At 45.2% G+C, this 14,829-nt stretch overlaps 1 protein-coding gene across 2 annotated transcripts in view; it reads left to right on the top strand.

Annotated features, from left to right (window-relative positions):
• Positions 1-14,829, top strand: part of CTNNA1 (catenin alpha 1) — a 178,589-nt gene extending 163,760 nt beyond the window's left edge. For both annotated transcript variants that reach the window (XM_058698412.1, XM_058698882.1), the window contains exons 12-18: positions 3,604-3,804; positions 4,381-4,532; positions 8,950-9,060; positions 10,165-10,346; positions 10,466-10,571; positions 12,571-12,705; positions 13,584-14,829. In XM_058698412.1, the coding sequence (XP_058554395.1) occupies positions 3,604-3,804; positions 4,381-4,532; positions 8,950-9,060; positions 10,165-10,346; positions 10,466-10,571; positions 12,571-12,705; positions 13,584-13,871 (1,175 nt within the window). In that variant the 3' untranslated portion in view covers positions 13,872-14,829. The remainder of the gene's footprint in view (positions 1-3,603; positions 3,805-4,380; positions 4,533-8,949; positions 9,061-10,164; positions 10,347-10,465; positions 10,572-12,570; positions 12,706-13,583) is intronic.

The following is a 14,829-nucleotide window of genomic DNA, read 5'->3' as shown; positions in this document are numbered from 1 at the left end:
TAACATGAATGAGGCAAATGGGTGGATGCAGGCCTAGAAAGGTTTTCAAATGAAAAACATAATAGTGTCCATAATATGGTCCCTTGTTAGATAGACTGTTGTATATGTGAGTTTTTTTCCTGTTAGAGGCACCTCCCAGTGATGACTGTTTAACAATTGAGAGTCTTTAACGGGGTATAGATTGGTGTGTCTACCCATAAGGGACCCATGCTGAGGTTCCTTGGAAATTCAATTAAAGCTGAAGTAACTTAAGATTTTAGTTAGCCTGGGTACCTCCAACCCTCTCGTGTTTGTGCACGTTCACTGGAACCTCGCTTCTCCCTTAAGGCTCAAGTGCAGAGAACAGGATTGATGTTGTGTCCTGGGTATGTGGTAGCCTCAGCTGGATGGGACTTTCCTAAAGACAGCTGTTCAGTGACGGTAGACACTATTACTTTAGTCAGCTTCCTGAAATAGAAGGCTTCCTTTGTTGCTAAAGAATAGCAAGCCCTTCCCTGGTTTAGGTTCACTGGAAGAAAGCCAGTGTGAATTCAAGAAAGTCTAAATTGATTTTTAAAAACATAGGTGTCTAGATGAAGGTTAACAAATCACTGGTGAAAGTTTGGGCTATTTTGCTTAATGAACAGAAAAGAACGTCATGCTTCATTGATTCTAAGATGGGCTTCCTCCCCCATACTAACAATCCTGAAACAAGGATGAGTTTTAAAATCAATGATACAAGAAAACATTGGTTCATAGTTTAGTTAGTGATACTTTTTCTTTCCCTTCCTGCTGCTTTCCTTTCCTTAAACAAAATACAGTGTAAAATGTTTTAGGTTCAGCAAAAGCAGCAGTTCTTTTTTTTTTTTTTTTTTAATGTTTATTTATATTTGACACAGAGAGAGAGACAGAGCATGAGTTGGGGAGGGGCAGAGAGAGAGGGAGACACAGAATCCGAAGCAGGTCCAGGCTCTGAGCTGTCAGCACAGAGCCTGACGTGGGGCTCGAACTCACGGACTGTGAGATCATGACCTGGGCCAAAGTCGGACACTCAACCGACTAAGCCACCCAGGCACCCCTAAAAGCAGCAGTTCGTAACCCACAGGTTGGTATGGTGTGCAGGCCCAGTACCACTGTGTTTAGTTTAATTATATAGAAAGTTTGTATATAAAAGATGCTTCCAATGGGCTCCCCATCCATTCATTCTTATGAATGGTTCAAATAAATACCCTTCCTAAAATTTGTTTATGTAAAAAGTTTAATAGGTTTTCTCTGTTGATAGTACAATGATAGAAACCCTACAGGTCCCCACTTCTTTTTGAATTAGTAGACACAAAATTAGGGTTTTCTTTGCTTTACCGTGGTAATTCATTTTTCTTTTCTGTAATAGGAATTCACACTGTATTCTGGCTTTCACTGAAAATAATTTATTTAAAGAAAAGAAAGAAAAACTTTTAGAGCAATTTTAAGTTCACAGCATAATTTAAGAGAAGCGTACAGAGATTTTCCATCAGTCTGTAAACCCACATGTGCACAGCCTCATCAGCATGTCCCATCATAGTGGCACATTTGTTACAACTAATGATGTATCCATCATAATAGTGTCATGTAAACTATTCACTGCTCTAAAAATCCTCTATGTTCTGTCTGTTCTTCCTACCCCGTCTGACTCCTGATATTTTTACTACCTCCATAGTTTTGCCTTTTCCAGAATGTCCTATAGTTGGAATAATACAGTATGTAGCCTTTTCAGATTGTCTTCTTTCATTTAGTAATATGTATACCATGTCTTTTCATGGTTTGATAGCTCATTGCTTTTTAGTGCTGAATAAAATTCCATGGTCTGGATTTACCTCATTTTATCCATTCACCTACTGAAGGACACCTTGGTGGTTTCCAAGTTTTGGCTGTTATGAACAAAGCTGTTGTAAACATCTGTGTGCATGTTTTTATGTGGACTTAGGTTTTCAACTCCTTTGGATAAATACCAAGGAGTGTGATTGCTGGATCATATGGTAAGGGTGCATTTAGTTTTATAGGAAACATGTTTTCACCAACTCTCTTTTTTTAATTCTTTCACATGGTTATTTCTTTCGCATTGTGATTGTTTTCATTTTATGCCACTGTACCTTTAGTCTCGGAACAGAGACCCTTACAGAGTTCCTGTCTCTGGTCTCTTGGGAATTACAAAGGCAGTGCATTGTGGTATACTGTTCTTTGATAGATCTACTAAGTACCACTTGCCTCTGCCTCCATTTGACATGAGAGGAAATAGCACCATGACCACTATCTTAGTTTTGAGTATCTTAAGAGGTCAAGCTTATTGTTCCCTCCCTTCCAGACATTGTCATATATAATTTGACTGAGTATGTTAGCAGAGGCTGTGAGGGAAGGGTAATGGCTTTTGGAAGTGGATTAAATCAGGAAGCAGTCAAGAATAATGACATGTCGATGCATAAGGTGGCCAGGACTGGCAAAGAAATGACCAGATATGTTTCTTAGATTACTTTTGCCCTAATTGTTCTAGCTCTGCCAGAAGAACTAGGGCCATTAGTCTTTCACCTATTGTACCTGGTACTCTCTTGGCTTAATTAAGTGAGCATATCCTCTATGAGTTCTTGCATGTCTTGAAGAAAGCTCCTTTCTGAGCTGGGAGGCAATGGCTAGATGATGACGTGGTGGCTTTCCTTTATGTCACTCTCCAACCAACTTCACGGAGTCTGAGGAGCCCTGTCATTTGGGCCATATCCTCGTGGTCCCTTCAGTTCTGGGTGAGAACATCCCCTTTTACCATTCTGGGTTAGCCCTTACACATTGACCTCATCCATTTTAATGGCTGTATAGTACCCATAATATATTACCAACTGTCCTTAGACATTTTGGTTGCTTCCACTTTGCTTTTATTAAAGATGAAGCTAAAGCTAACTCAGAGGTTCCCAGTATCCAGTGTCAAGCATTTTGCTTTGAGGAAAAATAGGTTTGGTGGGTCCTCAAAATGTCAGCTTAACAGGATTCAAGGGTTTTTGTAAATACCACAGCAAGGTACCCCCTGCACCCATGAGAGGGTTACTAAATGTTTTGCTTTAGATGGGCTTCCTCTATGCCCTCCAGAGGAGGCTTCAGTCTCCTTTCCAGCGCCTTCTATCCCAGGGCTGTCCTGGCTTCTTGGGAGATGGTCTGAATACATTGGCATCTACTGAGGGAGGGGCAAGAGAATGGAAGGAATGAGACTTATCGTGAACCCCTCCCTCTGTTTTAGACTTTGTTTTGGACATTAGGTCAGTGAAATTATTTAAAGAGAAGTTAGTAGATTTCTATAATCTGAATTTTCTGCCTGGTTTGCAAAACACCTGTGCCTTAAAAATCTCATTTGACCTCTGTCTCTCCCTCTTTCTATAAACCTGGAATGCAGATTGTTATTCTTGGAGGTGATTACAGTTTGAGTTTCTGTGGGACAGTTAATCCAGTGGTTAGTCTGGTCTGTTCAGTGAAATGATACATGAAACGCTTTGGCATTGCAGCTGGCACAAAATGAGCACTCAGTGAACGATAGGTGCCAACTTAAAATTTTCCCCTTTTAGTGGAATGCCTTCTCCCTCATTCAGCCTTTTGTTTGTTCTTCAGAAAATCACATTTTGGAAGATGTGAACAAATGTGTCATTGCTCTCCAAGAGAAAGATGTGGATGGGCTGGACCGCACAGCTGGTGCGATTCGAGGCCGGGCTGCTAGGGTCATCCATGTAGTCACCTCAGAGATGGACAACTATGAGCCAGGGGTCTACACAGAGAAAGTCCTGGAAGCCACCAAGCTGCTCTCCAACACAGGTTCGGGGACTTCCTCCCTTCCAGTGCTCCCCACACACAGATGGGTGGGCCGGGCCATCCTGGGAGTTCAGGCCCTGTGGTTAGGAAGGATGAGATCAGGGTGTAGATCAGGTCTTCACACAACATGTCTGGGTTGGACATCAGACCTTGAGAAGTTGATCAACCAAATTAAGGCCTTGAAAACCCCTTTCCTTCATGTGTCCCACAGCTAATGATGGGAATAATTCTGAACACACTATTTAAGGTGAATTTTTGAGTAAAGTCTCTTGTTAGTGGATAAATACCAAATTAAGGAGAGTCTTAGTTTTAAGCGAGGCCTCCTGTTTATCTCACTTCAGTTGCTCACCCATCCAAATCCTGTATTGCAAAATCTGGTTAGAGACAAAGATGATTTGAGTCTTGGTAAAATATAGCATTTAATTTATTTCAACTGTAAATACTCCTCACATAGGTAGAGGCAGATGCTCTTCATCATATACCTCATCTCCTCCTGTCTGACTGAGGGATTGAGGGAGGGCTGGTAGAATGATCATGTCTGCTGGCCTAGCAGGATCTGCCCTGCCTCTTTCTCCACAGTCATGCCACGTTTTACTGAGCAAGTAGAGGCAGCTGTGGAAGCCCTCAGCTCGGACCCTGCCCAGCCCATGGATGAGAATGAGTTTATTGATGCCTCCCGCCTAGTGTATGATGGCATCCGGGACATCAGGAAAGCGGTGTTGATGATAAGGGTGAGTAAGTGCATTTCAGACATTTTAACAGCTTCTTTCTTATCATTTGCTAAACTTGAGCAATGCATCATTCTGGAACTCAGCAGATGCGGTGGCAGTATATTAAAACCATGAATCTAAAAGCTGTTAGAATGAGATATATTTAATTATGTTGTCTAAAATGACTTTTACTCGCAAGTTAGAGCCCAAACTTGGGCCAAGAAGGGGAGCTAGTGTGAACTGGCTTTGATGATTTAGTTTCAGGCAAACAGCTACCACACATAGGAGGCTTCTGGTAAGTTAGAGGGGTACTACACAGAATAAAGGCTTTTCGGTTATTTGCAGAGAACGGAGTATTTCTTTAATGCAAGTTGAAGTTACTGTTCACATAGAATACGTTCTCTCTCCTCGAAGGGGTGGCAGGGAGGCAGGAGGCTCCTGGGGCCCCAGTGTGTTGAGGCCAAGGAGGAGTGCCTATGGCAGCCCCTTGAGAAACTACTAACCCCTCTGCAATACAGCCCAGGGGCTGGTGCCAGGTCTCACAGCTATCTTTCCCTCGCCATTTCCCTAGTGATTGATCCCTCACATGCTGTTAGGAGTATGAACATATTGCTCTGGAAGCTGAGAGCAGGGATAATTCTCACCAGGCCACCTGGGGGTCCCCCAGGCCTGGGCCGGGCCCTCCTCTAGCTGCCCAGCCTGCCTGCTGCATACATGGCTATTGTGCCGTGTTGTCAGTGTAGTGGGGTCAGGGGAGTGTCATTTACATGGTTTGCTCGTCCAGCCCTTCAAGCTAGGCAGGGATTCTGTCCCATTTTTTTTTTTATCCTCTCAGTTTGGCATCCTGTAGAACCTAGTCAGACGGTCAGCTGGAAACAGAGGCCATTTCTAAGGCAGTTGCATCAGGCTGGACCCAGTTCGTATGCAGTGTAGAAATACTTGGGCAAGACTGTACCTCTGGGTAAGGAGGAAAGATAAATGTTCTTGGATTTCCTGGTTGGCTGCTGGCTGTTCCTACAGGTCCCAGGTCCCCTGGATGTGTTGGAGGTTGGGGGCAGGGAATTGGTTCTTCTTGCTTTCTCCATCCCTTCATTCCTGTGCTCAAGAAGAATCCTGGCCTCGTTGAATAACAGGTTAAACCCAGCAGCTCTGTCTCAGTGCTGTGAAGGGATCCCAGGTCACATAAACCACTAGTAATGAACACAGCCCTATTATTCCAGAGCTCTTTTCCACACTGACAGACAGCTAGAAATAAAAAGAACATTAATGATAAAAAGGAGTCATTGGGTGTCTGAGGTTAATGCTTTTGGGGCTTAAAGTGTGACAAAAACTGCGTACATGCCAGGAAATGCATGCAGATCCTAGAGTCCTGTTGTGGGAGAGCAGGTCCTTAGAGCAGGCAGGCCTCCTAAGACTCCTCTTCTAGAGCTGTGTCTGTGAACAGGTGCCTCCTCTCTTATCTTCTCTTAAAACAGAGGTGCTAGTGGTTGATGGTTTTAATTAGCTATAATGTAGATAGTGTGCCCAGCACAGGGCCTGGCAGTGGGGTAGCTGTGCTGGGCACCAGGATGGCCACAGCCCTGGCAGAGGCGTACACAGCCACGTGTGCTAGAGCCAGGGCACAACTGAGGCCTGCGAGGCAGCTACACTGCAGGCCCTGGTTTACTGCTGTGCACTTGGACTCCATTCCTATTTGAATTCAAGAATCATCCTTCCATCCCCCAAGCCTCTCAGTCTTGTGTCTTGTCCTCCTCCTACCTCAGCTTGCCTTCCATAGTCACACCTGGTCTTTGTCATTTCCAGCGTCCAGTGTCCTTCTCTGCAGCCCCCACTGTCCAGAATGTGACAGTCCTCTGAGTCTTCCTCACCTGTCACCCTTACCCAACCACGCCTGTCTTTGTTTTGTTCCTTTTCTAGCTTTTTGCATCTCTGGTTAGTTAGTAGACTCTCTTTTGCCCCATTCACTTCCTTATATGGCTTTGCACAATCCTATTCTCTTGAAATCCGCCATCTGCTAAGCCTGGTTGTAGAATAGGGCAGCTGCCCCTACTGTGGTCCCAGAACCAGGCAGCATTGCCCCACAACCCTAGCATCTGAGAATGTTTCAGACCTTCCTGCTCGCCTCCCCCCCTCCCATGGGGCCTGGGGCTGTTTCTTTAGGGTGTGGAGGTGGTCTGGACGTCCCGCCTGCCCCCTGCCAAGTCTCTGCCCATGTACAGCATACAGCACACTGGCATTTCTCCCATCCGTCCTCCTCCTCCTTAGTCTGCTTTGTCCTCGTCTCTTCAGCTCCTTACCAGTGGCATGTCTGGTAGCAAAGCTGTCGGCTTCTTCTCTTCTCACACAGTCCTCATTCCCTTGGGAAAAACATCCAGGGTGACTGTCCTGAGCTCCACACACAACCTTCCACTTTGCCTGCTCTCTCTGGCCACTTGATTACCTAACAGGCATCTGCTAATCTTTTACCCCGACCCTCCTCCACCCAGTCTTCATGGGTTAGTAGATGGCAACCTACCTTCCACTTGCTGAGGCCCAAACCTCGGATTTGCCCTTGATTCCTCTTTTTGTTTCAATTCCCACATCTCATCTACCTTCACAATAAATAGAGCATCTGAGCACTGCTCCCACTCTGGTCCTGGCCACTAGGATCTCTTACCTGGATTCATGTACCTGCCTCCCTATTCTCATCCCTTGAAGCCTAGTTTCACTCTCCACAGAGCAGCCGAAGTGATCCTTTCAAGTTTCAGTTAGGTCATGTTATCCACTGCTCAGCACCCTGCACAGGCTGGCTGTGGCTGGCATCAGCCCTTACACTAGCCCACAAGGCCTTCTAGAATTTCATCTGCTGCTGTTCTTCTGGGGCTGTAATTGATCCTATAACCTGAGGGCAGTGAGCCCAGTCCTTCTGCCATGACCTCCTTGCTCATCTGATTCCCCAGGTGAGCTCCTGCCTCTGGGCCTTGGTTGTGGTGACTCCCTCCTGCCAGGACACTCCTCCCCCAGGTACCTCCCATGCTCCCTGTTCACATGTCACCTTCTTAGGAAACCTTTCCTGACCACCCATATGAAAATACAATCCTCACTGCTTTATTGATTTGTATCACTGATCACTTTCTGATGTCTCATAAAATTCACCTTCTCATTTTGTTTATTGTCATTTCTCCCCTTAGAATATATGCAAGAGCAGGGATCTTTGTGTTAGTCATTTTGTACCTCCAAGGCCCAGAACAGTACTTGGCACACACATACTCAGAGTGAAAGAATAGAATGTATTTGGTTTTCTTGGCAAGAATAGTTCTTTGGTCTGTGATGGACTAGCCAGGGTGGAACAGAAGCAGAGATCTTATCAGGAGGCCTTCCTTGGAGAACGCTCCTTCACAGGCCATTCTAAATGGCCCAGGGTGGTGTACTGTTTCACACTGCCAAGTCAGAGAAACTCTAGGATCTTGCATTCATGTGTTCCTTCCAGCTTGCTGGTGCCTGGGGTGACCGCCGCTGTCCTTACCTCATCCCATTGAGGGAAAGGCTCAGCCTCTGCATGTGTACAAACCCAAGATAGTTTTGGCCGGGCCAGATGCTTCCTCACCCATCCTCTCTTTTAAGCCTCACAGCGAGCTCTTGGGCTGGGCTTGGATTAGGTCCTGGTGCAGATGAGGGACTCCCCTCAGTGCCCTCCTGTCACAGGCCGGCCAGCTGGGCCAAGAGCCAACCCCAGCTGTTATGCCTGCTGCCCTGTTACTGATAACTTCCAGAAGACAACATTATGTTTCAAGTCAGCTAATCATCAGAGGCTGGAGGTTGTGCAAAATAAGAATTTTATTCCATAATTAAAGCAAAGAGCTGGGACTGGTATTCAGGACCTTTGGTATATACTCAGACCTCACCTGCCATATTCTTTTTGCTTTGATCAAAGTCACACAAAAAAACCATAAAAATACATTGCCTATTTGTACTCCTCAAAGCAGTATCCTAAGAGAAAGCCTAGCATGAGTTAATTCATTAATTTTCTTTTTGTCATAAAATGAGGTTAGAAGAATCTGCTAATGTTTGGTATTTCTCTTTTCACTACAGTACCTTTTCTACCCAAGATAATTCTCACCTTTGTGTTAGGATACAAGTGTTAGAGGAGTACATTATGTCAAAGAGAGTCCTGACTCTGGTGAAAGTTGAAGCCCTAACCTCCCATAAAGAAAGCCCTAGACTCTTTGGGAATTGTGGATGTGGTACCTTCACCTGATGATTGTTGGACCAGACACCCCACATGTGCATTAGTGAGGCCAGGGTCTTGGACAAAGAATGATTTTAACTACATCGCTGGAACATGGCACATGAAAATCCAGAATTCTGGGTGTTCATACATTGGGCCCAGAGGCTTGGAATAGCTGAAGGCCAAAGGCCCAGGGTTGTGTCTGACTTGTACTTTCTGTGTTGATGGTAGACCCCTGAGGAACTGGATGACTCTGACTTCGAGACAGAAGACTTTGATGTCAGAAGTAGGACAAGTGTCCAGACAGAAGATGATCAACTGATTGCTGGCCAGAGTGCCAGGGTAAGGGACAAGTTTGACTTGCTTTCCCTGTCCCTCTGGGAACTCGGCTTTTTCTCTTCCGGGAAAACACTCGATTTTGAGAACACCATTTTCCCACTCTTTCTCTGGCAGCAGGACTCAAGTTAACCTAAGTTGTGGCACATGCTAGTCAGATATAGGTTCCTCCAGAATGTCTTCTCAGCTGGGAGCAGAGAGGAACATGGCACTGTGCCTCAGCTGTGCCCTGGGGCTTTGGTTTATGACAGAGCCCTGCATCAGGAAAGCCCTAGATCCAGTCAGTGTAATGTTTGTTAAAAAGGATTGTGTAATTCGAAAAAGGTTGCTGTCTTTGCCCATATCAATGCTACCATGGGTATAAACGATTTAATTATTCATGGGTTAAAAAAAACAACCAGTGGTACATTCAAGAAAATCATTCAGAGCCATTGCATTCATTTGAGTCATTAAATCTTCAATCAATAGCATTTATGTTTTTGGGAGGATGCCAAGAAATATTTCTATGGAGTCTTTTTCCCCTCCTTAGAAATTATTTTGAACAGCGAATGCATCCTTGCTTTGGGCCCCACTCCATCATGAGCACTTGGGGAAGCTGAGTGGGGAGAAGCCCAAGGCTTAGGAGTCTGTGGACCTTGAGGTGGGCACCAGGCCTCCAGGTGCTGCTTTGATAAAGTTTAAATGCCATGTCAAGTAACTAAAAGTAGCAGCACCGGAAATGCCCAGTCAGGACCCACAAGGCAAAGGGCTCCATGCATCAGCCCCTTCTCTTAAGTCCTCTCCCCATGGCAGCAGGCAGAGGATAAAATTCTAAAGAATTAAGTTAAGCAGGTTCTGTTCCTATACAGGTGTGATCTTCAACCTTCCCTATTAGCCTTCTAATCCCTCACACTGTGTTTTCCTCCACACAAAAACTTAAAAGTGGGTCGGAAATTCAGGCTGCTGTAAACTTCTCAAAATAAGAAGAAATGGACCTTTAGGCAAAATGAAACCTATTAAAGTATTATCCTACCTGTGTCATAGATTGCTTGGTAGAAATATTTGTGGCTAATGCACTGTGAGAACTTCATATTCTCTTTATGTAAGAGCTTTCTGTGCTTCTGATTTCAGGCGATCATGGCTCAGCTTCCCCAGGAGCAAAAAGCAAAGATTGCAGAACAGGTGGCCAGCTTCCAGGAAGAAAAGAGCAAGCTGGATGCTGAAGTGTCCAAATGGGACGACAGTGGTAATGACATCATCGTGCTGGCCAAGCAGATGTGCATGATCATGATGGAGATGACGGACTTCACCCGGTGAGCCGTGCCCGCCCCCCACCAATTGCACGGAGGGGAGCACTAGGCTACTTGCAGAAAATCTTAACTTTTCTGTTCATCTTCAGCTACATACAATGATCCTTATGCTTTTTTGTCAGAGGTAAAGGACCGCTCAAAAATACATCAGATGTGATCAGTGCCGCCAAGAAAATTGCTGAGGCGGGATCCAGGATGGATAAGCTCGGCAGAACCATTGCAGACCACGTGAGTGACAGGCTTGCTTCTTGGGTTCCTGAATTCATCACGGGACTGAGGGAGCCCAGCCAGGTCCATCCCAAGGTGGTGGTGACAAGATTTTTCTTGGAACACAGCACTCTGCTCCTCTCTAAAACTGTTCTTAACTCGTCAACCTGCTTGGTTAATACCAACATAGATTTTTAAGGATATCTAAATTCCTCTTTTTTCTTTGCTATGTCTTAGCAGGCAGGCAGGACCAACTTGCATTAGAGCACCTCTTTGGAGCAGATGTGTGTGTCCTGCCAGTCATTACTGTGCAATGCTATTGCTTCTCTCTTTTCCTGCAGACCTTCAGCCCGGGGCAAGAGCTGCTTCTGTGGATCCTCACACACTGAATGAGCCTAGATAGACTTCTGCACTGCTTGTTCTTATTTATTTATTTATTTATTTATTTAAATTTACATCCAAATTAGCATATAGTGCAACAGTGATTTCAGGAGTAGATTCCTTAATGCCCCTTACCCATTTAGCCCATGCCCCCTCCCACAACTCCTCTAGTAACCCCCAGTTTGCTCTCCATATTTATGAGTCTCCTCTGTTTTGTTCCCCTCCCTATTTGTATATTATTTTTGTTTCCTTTCCCTTATGTTCATGTTTTGTCTCTTAAAGTTCTCATTTGAGTGAAGTTATAGGAATTTTGTCTTTCTCTAATTTCACTTAGCATAATAATACCCTCCAGTTCTATCCACGTAGTTGCAAATGGTAAGATTTCTTTCTTTTTGATTGCCGAGTCATACTCCATTGTATATATATACCACATCTTCTTTATCCATTCACCCATTGATGGACATTTAGGCTCTTTCCAAACTTTGGCTGTTGTTGAAAATGCTGCTGTAAACATTGGGTGCACTGCTTGTTCTTAACCACTGAGCCTTCGTCTCTTTTCCTTTGTCAGAAAATGTGGTTCCTATTTCCTCATTTACAGCACATTTCCCTGGATGCTCTAAGATTTACCATTGGGGACCGTGTTTGCACATTATAGTTTTTCTCCACAGATCCAGATCCGCCTCCCCACCCCTCATCAGCCACTTTCCTTGAAGCATCTAGGCTATAGGATGAATGGTAGTGGTTCCTCACCATCCAAGCCAAAGATTTAGAAGCCATTTTTGACTCACCTCTTTCATGAAATCCAGGACTAAGCCCTGGTGCTTCTCCTGGCCACACTTAATTGTGACAACATCCAGTGTTTTCCTTTCTGCAACCACCAGTTCAGCCCAAACCTCCACGGCCTATATCTGGATGCTGTGGCCTGTCCCCACCGATGCTGCCATCCACTCCCTTCTGCACACAGCCACCAACACCATCTTTTTGTAGCATCATCTTAACGTGCAGCTCAGATATGGCTCTGTGCTTCCTCAGTAGCTTCTTAGAAGAAAATGCAGAAGCTCAAGCATGGTCCGTAGGCCTATTTTATACCACCTGCTGACTCTGCACTCCAGCCTCACAGGAGGGAAGCATTTGCCGTAAACACTTGAGAGAGGTGCTCTATTTCAATGTTGGGATGAAACCTCCTAAAGTCACCCTGAGCTTAGGCAGCAAGACAGGAATTGGGCTGCCCTTGAGTTTCTCTGTGACTGGTCAAGACCTCACCATCCCCAGGTATTCTTTTTCTCACTTTGGTTTACTCATCCTCCATCTTTGCCTCAAGTGAACATTTCCTTTTATCAGATGTTTATAGTTTTCATCACAGTTTTGACCACATAAAGTGCCCCTAAGCAGAAGAGCTATTCAGATGGTTATGATGTAGCTCCAAGCACTCTTGTCTCCAGAACCAGGCTTTTGCTTGCTGAGGTTTTTTTCTCACCTTGAGGGGCATGGACCCTGCAGAGAGCAGTTTAGGGCTGGATAACTCATGTCTCTTGCCCTTTACTCCAGCAAGGAGAGAGGCGTCATGTCGGTGGCACCTGGGGGTGGGATGTGTTAGGGCCTAGAACTCTCAGGGCTGAACCTGCTACTCTTCCTTCAGTGCCCTGACTCAGCCTGCAAGCAGGACTTGCTGGCCTACCTGCAGCGTATCGCCCTCTACTGCCACCAGCTCAACATCTGCAGCAAAGTCAAGGCTGAGGTGCAGAATCTCGGTGGGGAGCTCGTTGTCTCTGGGGTAAGTTTTATCCATGGAACGAAGTGATTGTTGGTAATATGCTGGCCTTTTTCCAAAATGAAAGTAGCCTCCTGTCCACACACACTCCTTTGCTGCCCAGCAACTGGGAAAGTGTGTTGTGGTGGAGCCCATGGTGGCAGTGCCCTGCTGAACTGCAGTGCTGTTAGGCATGGCGCAGTTGGTGACGGCTGGGAGCCATTACAGGGCTGGCCTCTTGCTGGGATAAAGTATTTTTACCTTCCTTGCTGTTCTTCCCCCAGAGAGGAATTGAACCTGTTCAAAAATGCCAAGATTATATAGATATGCTTTCTTAGACTTCCTCCACCCTTCTCACTTGAGTATTATCTCTTCCCCTTGTCTGTTCCCCGTGCCACAGTTCTGGACCCCTTGTCACATTGGGCAGGGCAAAGAGGATGTCTTGCTTGACATGCTGGGCTCCATAGATTCCCTGTAGCTTCTGCTAATCTGCTGGGATTTCATTTTCAAAGAACTACTTTGTATGTGGGGCATATTGGTGCCCCCGCGTGTGGGGAGCTTATATCCATATTGAGAGAGGAAATGCCCCGGATCATGACTGAAAAAGCATCCTCGTCAGTGCTGGTGGTTACAGCTCTGCAGTCATTTAGAAAGAGACCATCTTCCTCCAGCTTCCTAGAGTGAATAAAGATTTGTTGAAAGGGGAGGATGGCGCCTTATGTTTTTTGATTCTACTCCCTTTACTTCTAAATGGCTGAAACCTATGTATTTTCAGGTTTTTTGGGTAAGGTCAGTAGCCACTGGGAGAGCTAATCAGGAACACGGCTGTTGCCTAGGCCCCTGGTGCACACGGGGCTGAAGGTCACACTTGTGTTCCTCACCGCCCCGTCTGTGCCTCTTAGGTGGACAGCGCCATGTCCCTGATCCAGGCTGCCAAGAACTTGATGAACGCGGTAGTGCAGACTGTGAAGGCATCCTATGTGGCCTCCACCAAATACCAGAAGTCTCAGGGTATGGCTTCCCTCAACCTTCCAGCTGTTTCGTGGAAGATGAAGGCACCTGAGAAAAAGCCCTTGGTGAAGAGAGAGAAACAGGATGAGACACAAACCAAGATTAAACGGGCATCTCAGAAGAAGCATGTGAACCCTGTGCAGGCCCTCAGCGAGTTCAAAGCCATGGACAGCATCTAGGGCCACCCTGCCCAGCTGCCCCCACTCTTTGGGGCTTCTAAAGATCAGTCACGGCTCTTCACTCAAATGTATTTGCTAAATAGAACACTGATGTTAGATTCCACAGAGAAATAGGCAGATTTTAAACCTGGCCAGGTGGTGAATTTTTGGCAAGGACATACTTGTGTTTAAATTGGTTAAAAATACTTTTGGAATTCAGGAGCTTATTTCTAGCTATATTTTTATAAGGTTAAATAAAAATAAAAATTCCATAACCAAAGAGAAACTCACATTAACTTGTTAGTGATACTCTTGACTGAGTTCTCAGTGTGGCATCGGGGTTTGAGATGCCGTATTGGAGTCAACCTGGGTTCAGTGAGGGGGCCTCCACCAAGTCCTGGGTTCCGGGGGGGCGCAGGGAACGGGGTTGGCTGGTAGCACATGACCAGACATGTTCCAGTGTAAACTACCTGGGCATCTTAGGAAGGTGTGCCAGGAGAAGGAACGTTCCCAGGAAGGTCTTGGAGGGACAAGCCACATGAAGCTCAGTAAAACGTAATGTATCATGAAGAAAACTGATTACTCTCTTTATGACATGAAATGAGAATTTTAATGCCTGGTTACAATTACTAATGTACTCTGCTGCAGGACATTAATAAAGTTGCTTTTTTTCGGACTAGAATGTTGTGATGCCCTAATCAGAACATGCTTTTTTTTTTTTTCCCTTTCCTCAGCTTCAAATGCAAATTCATCATTGGGCTCACTTCTAGTAATTGCAGTGTTTCCTGCCTTGGGCTTTGCAACAGAAGCCTGAGAAAATACTGTGTTTCCTTAGGCAATAATTTAGACTTTACCTTATTTGTGATTACTACAGCAATTACTATAGCTACAAGGTATAATTTTACTGTCTTATTTAAATTTTATTAATCTGAATGTTTTTTACACTAACTTTTCCCAATAAAGTCCACTATGAAACCAA

Source organism: Neofelis nebulosa, chromosome 1, assembly GCF_028018385.1.
Source record: "Neofelis nebulosa isolate mNeoNeb1 chromosome 1, mNeoNeb1.pri, whole genome shotgun sequence".
In the NCBI taxonomy this organism is placed as follows: domain Eukaryota; kingdom Metazoa; phylum Chordata; class Mammalia; order Carnivora; family Felidae; genus Neofelis; species Neofelis nebulosa.
Note: the sequence above shows the minus strand (reverse complement) of the source record. Positions and strands in the feature narration are given on the sequence as shown.